This window comes from Sinocyclocheilus anshuiensis, unplaced genomic scaffold (genome assembly GCF_001515605.1).
Source record: "Sinocyclocheilus anshuiensis isolate Anshui unplaced genomic scaffold, SAMN03320099.WGS_v1.1 scaffold939, whole genome shotgun sequence".
NCBI classification, from domain to species: Eukaryota; Metazoa; Chordata; class Actinopteri; order Cypriniformes; family Cyprinidae; genus Sinocyclocheilus; species Sinocyclocheilus anshuiensis.
In genome coordinates this window covers 104,162-115,764 of record NW_015544227.1, presented here as the reverse complement: position 1 = coordinate 115,764, position 11,603 = coordinate 104,162, and the positions used below count along the sequence as shown (strand labels likewise).

The window sequence follows — 11,603 nt, the reverse complement described above, 5'->3', positions numbered from 1 at the left end:
TGAAGCTGTCTGTACAGACAGGAAAAAACAACAAGGAACCATTCACAACCTGTTTGTCTTTGACAGAAAACCTTTTTATGTGAAAGCGAGAATACAGATTGCACAGGATCTTATTAAACAGCTTGAAAAATGGATGTCCCAGAAAATTCCCCAGGGATTATGGGACTTCTGAAAACTTTTGACGCTTCAGAGTTTGGGAGTTGGGAAAAGATTGGCTCCGGCGGCTTCGGACAGGTGTACAAAGTACGACATATTCAGTGGAAAACATGGTTGGCGATCAAGTGCCCTCCTAGCCTTCATTCAGATGACAAGTAAGTTCATTTTTTGAGTATTTTACATTTTTAGGCTTCTTGGAAGTGTGTTTAAAGTGTCTAAGTGTGTGTGTGTGTGAGAAAGAGTGTGTGTGTGTGTGTGTGTGTGTGTGTGTGTGTGTGTGTGTGTGTGTGTGTGTGTGTGTGTTTGTTAACCACAATCATCTGAAGGGCAAGAGAATTGTGTTTTTGTGATATGAAATCCATAATTTGAGAATGTCATACTGGAGATATGCTTTAACATCAGTTTGTTTGGATATTATGAATTGCTAATCATTTATCCAAGATTTATTTTAAAATCCATTATTTTAAATCAAAACTGATATACAGTAGGCCTATTCCTAAAACAATTTTTGTCCATGTGCATGTATTTTTGCCAATGTTATTGTTCATGGCGCTAAGTCTCTATTTTGTTCACATTAACATTTGTTATGCTCGCACACTGCCCCTCAACGTGTTGTTGTCAGGAAACTGCAATAATATACTGCCTCGAGCTATGATTATGACCCCCGCCTCACCAAATATACACACAAACACATTAAGACACCTTGAATGTGGCTCAACCTCTGTCTAAAGACTTACATTTACACTAAAGCATTTTACACTTTAACTCTGTCTTGACATGATAAGGAGTGGCTGTATGTGAGCTTTGTTTCCCAGTAACCTTCCATACATAGAAATAACCCAGAACTTTGGTATGCACACAGATGTTGCAGTCACACGCGTAACATTTTACTACTGGTTGTATTTATATAGGGTGATAGAAATGTAGAATATTTCATATATTTTTTATTATGATGAGAATTTATTTGCAATGAATTATGGCAAATGGGGCCACTTAATGATACTGTGATATATATTACTGTTCAGTCTCTTATGCTCCTTAAGGCTGCATTTATTTAGTGAAAATACAGTAAAAACAATAATATTGTTAAATATTATTACAATTTAAAATAGGCTAACTGTTTTTCATTTTAATCTATTTTAAATGTAATTTATTTCTGTGATGCAAAGCTGAATTTTCAGCAGCCATTACCCCAGTCTTCAGTGTCACATGATCCTTCAGAAATCATTAATATGCTGATTTAGTGCTCAAGAAACATTTATTATTATTAACATTGTTGAAAACAGTTGTGCTGCTTAATAATTATGTGGAAACCGTCTCAGAATTCTCTGATGAATAGAAAGAACAGCATTTATTTGGAAAAAAAAGTCTTGTCACTTTTTAAATGATTTAATGTATCATTGTATTCATTTCTTTGAGGAAAAAAAAAGAACATCTAACCGACCACACACTTTTGAATGGTAGAGTGTGTATGTATTTACATGTATAAATTCACCCGCATATTTTAATCATGAACAACTACATAACCGTATATTACTTTTTCCATTATTAAAAGTCTGTTAAATTACTTATTATGTTCCAGAGTTGTGCAAGTCTCCTGTGGATGATGCTGAGGTCTTGAGTCACTAGTCAACCCATTAACAAGCACACATTTATGTGATATATAGTTTAAAACTGGTTCTTTCTGAAACCGTCTGCATGAAAACACTAATATTTAGACTTCTTATTGTGATAATTGTTTTAGTTTAGACATTATGAATTGCACTCTAGTAGTATGACATGATATATAATCTAATGTGATATATGATTTTCTTTGACCATAAATGTTTCAATAGCCTTGGATGAGCATGAATACAGGTGCATGTATTCTTTTCCCAGGCTAATTGTATTGTTATGCATGTCTTCCTCTGGCCCTATAATGTAGAATAGGCTCTATTGATATGTAGCACTTTGATATGTAATGGGAATTACTTTGACAAAGGGATACGTCAACAGGTCGTTAATGCTGAAAGATTTGATCAGGCATGGTTATCAGGGTCGCATCAAGTGTGACATACAGCTGTAATCTAGCAAGTCTTCCTGCAAAACTTGCTTTTGAACTCTTCATGCAGATGTCACTTTGCGTCACCAAGCTTGAGGAGGAAAAAACAAAAGAATCTGATAGAAATCCAGTGAATGTTGTTCTATGTGACCCTCACCACCACGGGAGGTTTATCAGCACCTAAGATCTGAAGGTACAAGAATTCTAATTTGCCTCCCCCATCTAAACAGGGTGCAGACTTAAACGCAGGCTTTGTCCTCCTGTGCTCCATCAGGCCTCCGCTTTTGCAGAGTTGCCGAACCGGTCGAACTGGATCAGTCCCCTTTTTATTAATTTTTTTAGAAAAGAACAGCTTTTGTTGAGCTCAAAAGGGTGGCAGAACAGAACAGTGCGGGGTAGTAGAATGGGTAGTTTTAAACGTTTTCCTCCGAACTCCCTGTAATCTTCCCACTCCTTACCTCCCTCTTGTCCAGCCTTGTGGAAATTGCTGCACTGTTTCTTTCCAAACTCTATTAGGAATTATGCTTTCCCTCAGCCTTCTTAAAACTGATTTATATAAACACTATGTGTATTAAAATTTAATTATTTACTCTTTTTTTTTGTTTGTTTAGAGTTATGCTTTCCCTCAGCCATTTTAAAGCAAATATTTTTTTTTGTAGAAAATATCAACACTAAGTGTATTTTTAAATTGATTTTCTATGCGAACATTAAGTGTATTAATATGTTATTATTTACTCATTTATTGTTTATTTTATTTTATTGTATTTTCTAGGAGTAATGCTTTGCCACAACCGTCTTAAAACGGATTTTCTTTCAGTCGAAAATATCAACATTATTATTATTATTGTTTATTTTTAAATACATTTGAAGGTATTTTTTATTTATTTATTAGAAGTTTTGCTTTCCCTGTGTATTTTTAATTGATTTTATATGTGAACAGTAAGTATATTAAAATGAAATTATTTATCATTTACCGTTTTTTTACATTTTTGAATACATTTTATTTACATTTACATTATTTATTAGGAGTTATGCTTTCCCTCAGCTTTATTAAAACTAGATTTCTTTCAGTAGAAAATATCAACATAAAGGATATTGAAATGCATTTATTTATTTATATTCTTGAAAATATTTGAATTTATTTATTAATTTATTTAGAGCATGCTAAAATTGTTGGAGAACAACGTGGCCACAAAGTGTCGAAGTCACATGAGTAATAAAATAATCACTATACTAATAAAGTGATAAAGCAGACTTGTTGACATTGAACGTTTTTTTGTTTAATATTTCTGCTTGATTTCTTGAGTTACATTGAGAGACCTTTTGGCCTTCTCTTGGTGCTGTTAACTAAACAAACAGATCGTAAACTCTTTAAAGTGTCCTTTGTAAGTCCATTTTAAAAATGTGACCTGCATGTCTGACTTCTGTCTGACTTGTTACTAATAAAAGGATTTGTACAAAAGAACCATTCATACAACCCCATATCTATCAGTGTTAAAGACTGGAATGTAATTAAAAAGATTAAGTCAGATAAATATACTCTAAACAGCATTATGAAAAACTCATAAGCCTGTCTGTGTGTGCGTGAACGCTGCTTCAGATGCCCCGTCTATATTTCATAAAGGAAATTTAGCCCATAGCTAAAAAACATTGTGTTATTGTTCATAAAATGCTTCCGGACAATATGAATGAGTAAGCTTGTGCTCAGGTCCAACAGGTTTTAGTACCTTCCCTTGTTGTTTGTGTAGAAGCATCTTTCTGTGATTTCTTGATCTTTTTAATTAATGGGGTGTGTTGCTAGTTATCCAGCTAAAATCCAGCTGGATCCCTCCCATGTTATCACATTCCTTACAAAATAAATTCCATTTGCATTCCACGACAGGTGTGACTTTTTAACTGATTATTTTTTTGTCATTTAGGGAGCGTGCCGAACTTTTAGAGGAGGCCAAAAAGATGGAGGCGGCTAAGTTCCGCTACATCCTCCCTGTATACGGCATCTGCAGTGATCCGCAGGGACTGGTGATGGAATACATGGAGACGGGCTCTCTGCAAACTCTGCTGGCCTCGGAGCCGCTGCCCTGGGAGCTGCGTTTCCGTATCATCCACGAGACATCGGTGGGGATGAACTTCCTGCACTGCATGAAGCCGCCCCTCCTTCATCTCGACCTGAAACCTGCCAACATCCTGCTGGATGCACACTACCACATCAAGGTGAGCTTTGCTGTTATATAAAGGTGGTGACCTTATTGCTCATGGTTTAGAACTTTCAAGGAGTCAATCACAGCTGATTGAGTACAAGTGATTCATCACTACCTGCTTTGATGCAGCGATTACAAAAAACACCTACAAGTTTTCTGGACCTTTACATGTCTGTCACTACATAATGCAAAAGTTGACACATTTACAAACCCTCATGTTGTTCCAAAACTAATTTTGTTCTGTGGAACGCATAAAAAAAAAGAAAAATGTCTTAATTTTATTTAAATTTTTCCCCCCCAAAACAGTTCTTTTGTGTTCTTTAATTAATTTTGAATTCATTAAATGTATTGATTTTTAAAATTAATTAATTTGATTGTTTGGATGGATTTATTTATTTGAACTTATTTGTTTATTTATGTACTTATTTATGTATTAGGAGTTAAGCTGAAACCCTTTGATAAAGAGATTATAAATTAACATTTAAATTTTTTAAAAACACATTCGCATGATCACGGTTCACTGATGTTGATTAATGGTCACATGCAGGTAAACGAATAATATTTTAAATATTTTTTTGCATTTTTTTCCCAATGGTTTCATTTTAAAATGTTTTATGCAATTTAAACAAATTTTTTATTTAATTTATTAGTAGAGTTTAATTAGTGAACCCCTAACATTTCTTTTAAACTTTGTTTTAAGGAGTTCTAAATTATCATAAAGGAAAGATTATGATGTTTGGATCAAATTAAAAGTCAATTTCACTCGAAAAAAATTAACAGCTGCATTTATCTAGATTATGCGTTTCATGTTCATAAAAACATCCTGTCAGCGTGATGGATTTTAATCCTGATCTCGTGTTGACGACCTTGTCAGGTCATGAAAATTCGTAAAGATTTCAAAAGTAATGAGGGGGAAGGGCACACCTTTCATTTTCTTTTCACAGTCCCCACATACCTTTCCAGAAAATTCCCTGAGGGTTGAAAAGCTTTCCCATGCTTTATCCCGTTTATATCCAGCCTTCCCATAGATGAGTAAGCAGGTGTCACGAGGGATGGGTGGGAATCGTCGTGTCGGATTGAAAAGGCTGGATGTAAACACGCATCCTGGACCAGTCTGAGCAAGCTAAAGCAAGGCAGTGTTAATGAAGGGCTGGCACACACACGCCTACATATGCGTGCACACATTTACAGAAAAATCAGGGCTTCCCTACCTAATTGTAGGCGACTTCGAACATGATTTTCTGGAAAAATCACTGTAAATAACACTTGCATAAAACCTAACCTGGTTTTAAAAAGTGATAACATTAAAATATAAAGAACTAACCTTTGCTGAATATTTTGTGTTCTTCATTTTAGATTTCTGACTTCGGCCTGGCAAGGTGGAATGGCTTTGCCAGGAACGACGATATTAGCCGTGACGGGTTTTGTGGCACCATCGCCTACCTTCCTCCAGAAAGGATAATTGAAAAAGACAGAATCTCTGACACTAAACACGATGTGTACAGGTCAGGCATTTTGGATTGCTGTCATTGTGTAAATTGTAACTCAGATCAAACTAAAATATGAGATCAGCTTCTGTTTGTCAAAACCACCTTTTAATGGTTAAGTCAGTGTTGTCTAACACATATGTGTTGTTTCACAGTTTTTCCATTGTTATCTGGGGACTGCTCACTCAAAAGAAGCCATATCAAGGTAAGACAAGAAGTAAAATCTTACTCTGGAAAGTGTGTCTGGAAACTCTTATTATTGTTTATCTTTACTATGGGCGGCATCAGATCCCGTAAACGTTTTTTTGGCATTCATTTCAATCTAACTGGCTTCCGTGAAGGAGTGTCTGTGTGCTTATCTGGTTGTGATTTCCAGGTAAATCTAAAAATATATATATATCTTTTAGTAACCAGCAGTTACAAGATTTCAGTGTGAAAGAATGGAAAAAATAGTTTTTTTTTTGTCAAAACAGACAAAATTGTTGTGTTTGGCATCAGTGAATGGAATCAGTTGGCTACCAAACAAACCTTCCAAAAGGAACTTAAATAATATCCTGATTTACAATGAAAGTTGAAATCACAGGATATGAAATTAGCAGCCTCTGTGAGAAGTGTTGATTTTTTTCTGGTCTAATGAATATAATATCTTCAGGATCTTTTTTCCATGTCATATTACACTCCCAAAAAAAATGTATACAGAAAATAAAGTCTATTTTTAAATGTAAAAATTGTTTAAATTAAGGCTCCCTCCATGTTTACTAGTATAGTTTAATATATTGTTATAAAAAATATCAGTATATCATTTAAATTTATTTTAAATTGCAGTACTTACACATCACTGTAGAATTAGTTGTATTGCGCTTAATTTATAATCATTTTGTCCAAACATAATATAAAAAATAATAAAAGAAGAAAAAAATTTCAGGGAAATGCACTACAAAAAAATTAAAACGAAAATGAGTTTTATTTTTTAGTAATATAAAATCTATTTTCTTTTTTTCTGTTGATTTTGGTGGTGAAATATGACTTTGTGTGTTTCACTCGGTTTAGTTTGGAAACTCAGTTTTATTTTCTGTTGCGTGGCAAATAAACTAATGTTATTTATTTGCTCTGTTGGTTTCATAGGAGAGAATAACATCCTGCACATAATGGTAAAGGTAGTGAAGGGCATTCGTCCAGATCTCAGCCTCATTCCCCGCAGTCGTCCCCTGGCCTGCTCAGGTTTCCTGGCCCTTATGCAGAAATGCTGGGCACATTCCCCTGAAGCCCGACCCAGTTTTCAAGGTGAGTGTCTCACACTTCGATCGCACCAGTAATGAATGTGCTGAGTCACAGGAACCAGAGTTGCATTGCAACAGTGATATGACAGAATATGCCAGGCAACCAGACCAATAAATTGCCATGACACAATGAGCCTTTACTCTTCTTCAATGCATTTTTTTTACTGAATAGGTTTTGTAATTTCAGGAACTATTTCTATAAATACCAGAGTTTCCTAAAAAAAAAAAAAAAAAGAAGTTCACTATCATTGTTCATTGAAACATTGATCACTTTCTCCAACAGAGATCACGTCAGAGGCTGAGGAGTTGTGCACCAAACCTCATGATGAGTCCAGAGCTTCCATTTCTTCAGACCCAGACTGTTCCCCTTGCCCTGCCCCAGCCTCCAGTGAACAGGTAATATCAGATGTATCGCTATGCATGAATCTTAACTAATCTTGTTCCGTTGTCATGCTGTGTACCACGTAAAGCAGTGTTTCCAGCAAGTTATGTTCATATGATTCATTTAGATTGACCTCCAATAAGGTTTAGACTTCCTGTCCATCAGTTATTAGGCAACTCTTTGGTATTTGTTTGTTTTAGTTTAAGTACATAGTGTAAATGTTTTACCAAGATGACAGTCTTTCATCAGTAAGAGAGAATGCCACCAAACTGCATTGCTTTAACAGAACCCTTTTGTCATTTTCTGTGAGAGCATATAACACAGTTTATTTTAGGAAGAATACACTGTGCTCCATCTGTCAAAATGTTACATATTTGAATTAACTGTTTGCATCTACAGTCAGTGATTTTTTAATTTATGATTCAAGTGGCTCCCTCCATTGTTTCTAAAATATGAAAACATTGTTGCTAATCGTCATTGTTGATGAAATGTTCTCTTAAAAACAATCTATTCTACTTCACATACAGACAAACAACCAAAAGCCAGTGAGGCCGAAGTCAGCCATGTTACCTGAGAAAGACTACAGCCTGTCTGAGCTGCTGTGTCAGATTGACTCCGGCTTTTCACGCAGTTTTAGCAATGTCAAAGAAGAGTCCCTTGAGAGCAAAGACAACACCAGCAAGAGACTGTCAGGCATCTCCTCTGTGGACTCGGCTTTCTCATCCCAAGGCTCGATTACATTGTCCTTTGAGAAAGAAAATGCTGTAAATGGTAAGAGAAAACCACAGTAGCATCTTGCCACAATTTTTTTGTACTATATGCATAAGGCTATTTAATTTAATTTCATTTCATTTCATTTCATTTCATTTCATTTAATTTTTATTTAATTTAATTTTTATTTAATTTAATTTAATTTTATTTTATTTTATTTGTTGCTTTTTGTTTTGCTTCTATTTGTTTTTTGCTTATTTTGTTATTTTCTTTTTCTTTTTAGTTGTTTGGTTTATTCAATTTGTTATTTTTGTTGTGCTTTGATTTTGTTTGAGTTTTTTTTTATTATTGTGTTGTTTGTTTTATTTTGAGTTGTTTTTTTTGTTTTTCATTTTGTTACCCGATTTGGTTTTGCAAATATTATTGATCATCAGAGATATGTTGCAGGGAAACTTGCTGAATCTGACAATCGTAAAAGTCTAATCAGTGTGCCATAGAATTCTTTTCACTCATTTTTATTGCTGTTCACTGTGTTTATGTACAACTTAGACTCCAGTGAGTTACAGAAGAAGAAACTTTGTGAAGCCATTCGCACTGAGGACATCGCCAAGCTGATGAAGATCCTCCAGCCTCAAGATGTTGACTTGCTCTTGGAGGGCGGCAGCAACCTTCTCCACTTCGCGGTTAGTCTGGCCAATGAGGAGGCAGTAAAGTTTCTGCTGCTTAGCAACTGCAACCCTAATTTGCCCAATATTCATGGAGCCATGCCCCTCCACCTGGCCGCCGAAAAGCGGCTGAAGGGAGTGTCTGAGATTCTCCTGAGCCGCAAGACGACGAATGTCAACGCCAAGGATGAGGACCAGTACACACCTCTGCACTTTGCAGCTCAGAACGGCGACGAGGCCCTGACACGTTTACTCCTAGACCGCTGCGCTTTCATTAATGAAATAGACGCTCAGGGACGCACACCGACGCATATCGCCTGTCACCACGGACAGGAGAATGTGGTGAGGGTCTTGCTAAGTCGTGGAGCTGACGTCCATGTGAAAGGTAAAGACGACTGGACGGCGGTACACCTGGCTGCCTGGAAAGGCCATTTGGGAATAGTGAAGCTCCTGGTGAAGCAGGCAGGTGCCGATGTTGATGGTCAGACATCGGACGGGCGCACTCCGCTCCATCTGGCGTCTCAAAGAGGCCAGTACCGGGTGGCACGGATCCTGGTGGAGCTCGGCGCTAACGTGCACCTGACCTCTGACGGCCTCCACAGTCCACTTCACGTGGCTGCGGAAACCGGCCACACCAGCACTTCAAGGCTGCTTGTGAAACACGGCGCCGATATTCACAGCCAGACAGCCAGCGGCTGCACCGCCTTGCACCTGGCCGCACAGAAAGGCCACCTGCCAACATTAAAAATGCTTCTGGCAGAGGATGCTCACCCTGAGAGCGTTAACCACGGCCTTCGCACAGCATGTCACCTGGCCGCTGAGAACGGCCACTGCGAGGTCCTCAAAGAGCTTCTGCAGAGCTGCCCCGACGTCGCCAACGCTCAAGACCAGAATGGATTCACTCCGCTTCACCTGGCTGTACGCGGTGGCTACAAAGACGCCATCTGCGTCCTGCTCAAACGTGGTGCCGATGCAGCACCGCTGTCTCCGCAGCCCGCTGGAGAACGTACATTAGACTACACCTCGGAATCTGAGCCGGAGAGTCCGAATCCTCTCACCCCGACAACACTCCAGAGGAAAGTGGTCGTTCTGAAACTCACCAGCCACAAAAACACTGACAGCACACTGGTCCCTGTAGACTCTCCGTGTGAATCGGCACTTTGTTGAGGTTCCTACTGGGGTTTGAACTCATGGACTCCAGGAACAAACGTTTGCCAATATGCTCATAGACACTTTCTCCCTCTTTTTATAATTTCTACATTGTAAAAACTGACAGATGCTGGAAAAGAGGGACTTGTTATCCATTGGGATTTAATGTACATATTGTAATTACTCGGTTATCGAAATATTGACATTTTCTCCAGGGTTTGGGCTCTTGTTGGCTTTCCCCCTTAATAATAGAGTTATTTTGTAATTGGAAATGCATTTATGTATATATATCTCTGTACTGTAGATAGAGCCTGGATATTGTACTACCTTTCACTTTCTGTCATTTCCATGCCATGTTTATCCCTTGCTGTTGTTGATGTATGTCTTTGATTTCATCGTTTTCTTCTTCTTGTTGTTACCCGAGTGATTGATGCAATGAAAGCAACCCCAAAATTGTTTAGACATTTCTATTGTAGCATATTAGGATAAGCTTACCCTATATCAGCTTAATATTGCACTTCAAAGCTATAATTTAAACATAAATGACAACTCTGTGAGGCCTATTATGTAATTAAAATGGTTCACTCAAATAGAGATGTGCATTTATAGAGCCATTTGGCTCGTTCCATGGGAACATGGCCTCAGGAGGATCACAGATGTGGGTAGACTGTGTAGGGGGGAGGACTGTATCCCATGTACCCTCATGTTCAGACCATTGGCTCATTCCTGAGACCACTTTATCTTTTCATCGCTCTGTAAAACCATTGCGCCAAGCCCTGATTTATACCAAGGGGGGCGTAGCCGTCATTACACTTCACTGTCTGGAACAGACAGCCTCTTAATTGCTAGGTCTTTAAACTGCTGTTGAACTCTGGGTCTTTTAGATGTGATTCTGTGTTGTTGTTAGTATCCATGCATCTGCATCTGTATAAATGGATTTTTCTGTAGCAAACCAGTCAGTAATCCAATGCCAACACCTTTTTCAGGTTTTACCTTGACTTTTGTAATTAGTTGATAAAGCTGCCTTGTCATTTCCCTTTTGTACACAAAAAGTTATGTCTCATTTATCCATAGTGTTTGCACAGTTTTATATTTGCACACTTTTATATTTGATGGAAAATTAAAGTGCATCACATATGAAGTATCTGTTGTCTGCTGTTGCATTTTTGGATACTAAAACGTTGAATATGTTCATGTAAATACTGATATTATTAGCAATATTTGCTAAGTCAGCCTTAATTATCTTCTTTTTCCCAAAACTCCTAAATTGTGGCCTTTATTTGAATTAACTGAATGTATTCTGTATGTAGATATATCTGAAGAAATAGACTTGGTTTAATATCAGGAAGCCTGACAACGTCCATCACAGGAAAAACAACAGACCTAAAACAACGGCTTATGGTTCATAAGTGTGTGACACACACTGCCACCACCTAATTATCTTAAAAAGACAGCGGTGGTGCCACGATATGGAGCCTCTTCCACTTTTTTCTTCAAAACTGGTAGGACTCGTCTGACAGGCTGTGAGATGATG

At 37.4% G+C, this 11,603-nt stretch overlaps 1 protein-coding gene across 1 annotated transcript; it reads left to right on the top strand.

The window, feature by feature from the left end:
• LOC107697415 (receptor-interacting serine/threonine-protein kinase 4) lies at positions 1–11,205 on the top strand. Its single transcript, XM_016498187.1, has 8 exons — positions 1–311; positions 4,117–4,408; positions 5,752–5,900; positions 6,038–6,087; positions 7,008–7,166; positions 7,446–7,558; positions 8,072–8,315; positions 8,805–11,205. The coding sequence occupies exons 1-8, from the start codon at positions 130–132 to the stop codon at positions 10,085–10,087; spliced, it is 2,472 nt and encodes an 823-aa protein (XP_016353673.1). The 5' UTR covers positions 1–129; the 3' UTR covers positions 10,088–11,205.
• The last annotated feature ends 398 nt before the right edge of the window (positions 11,206–11,603 follow it).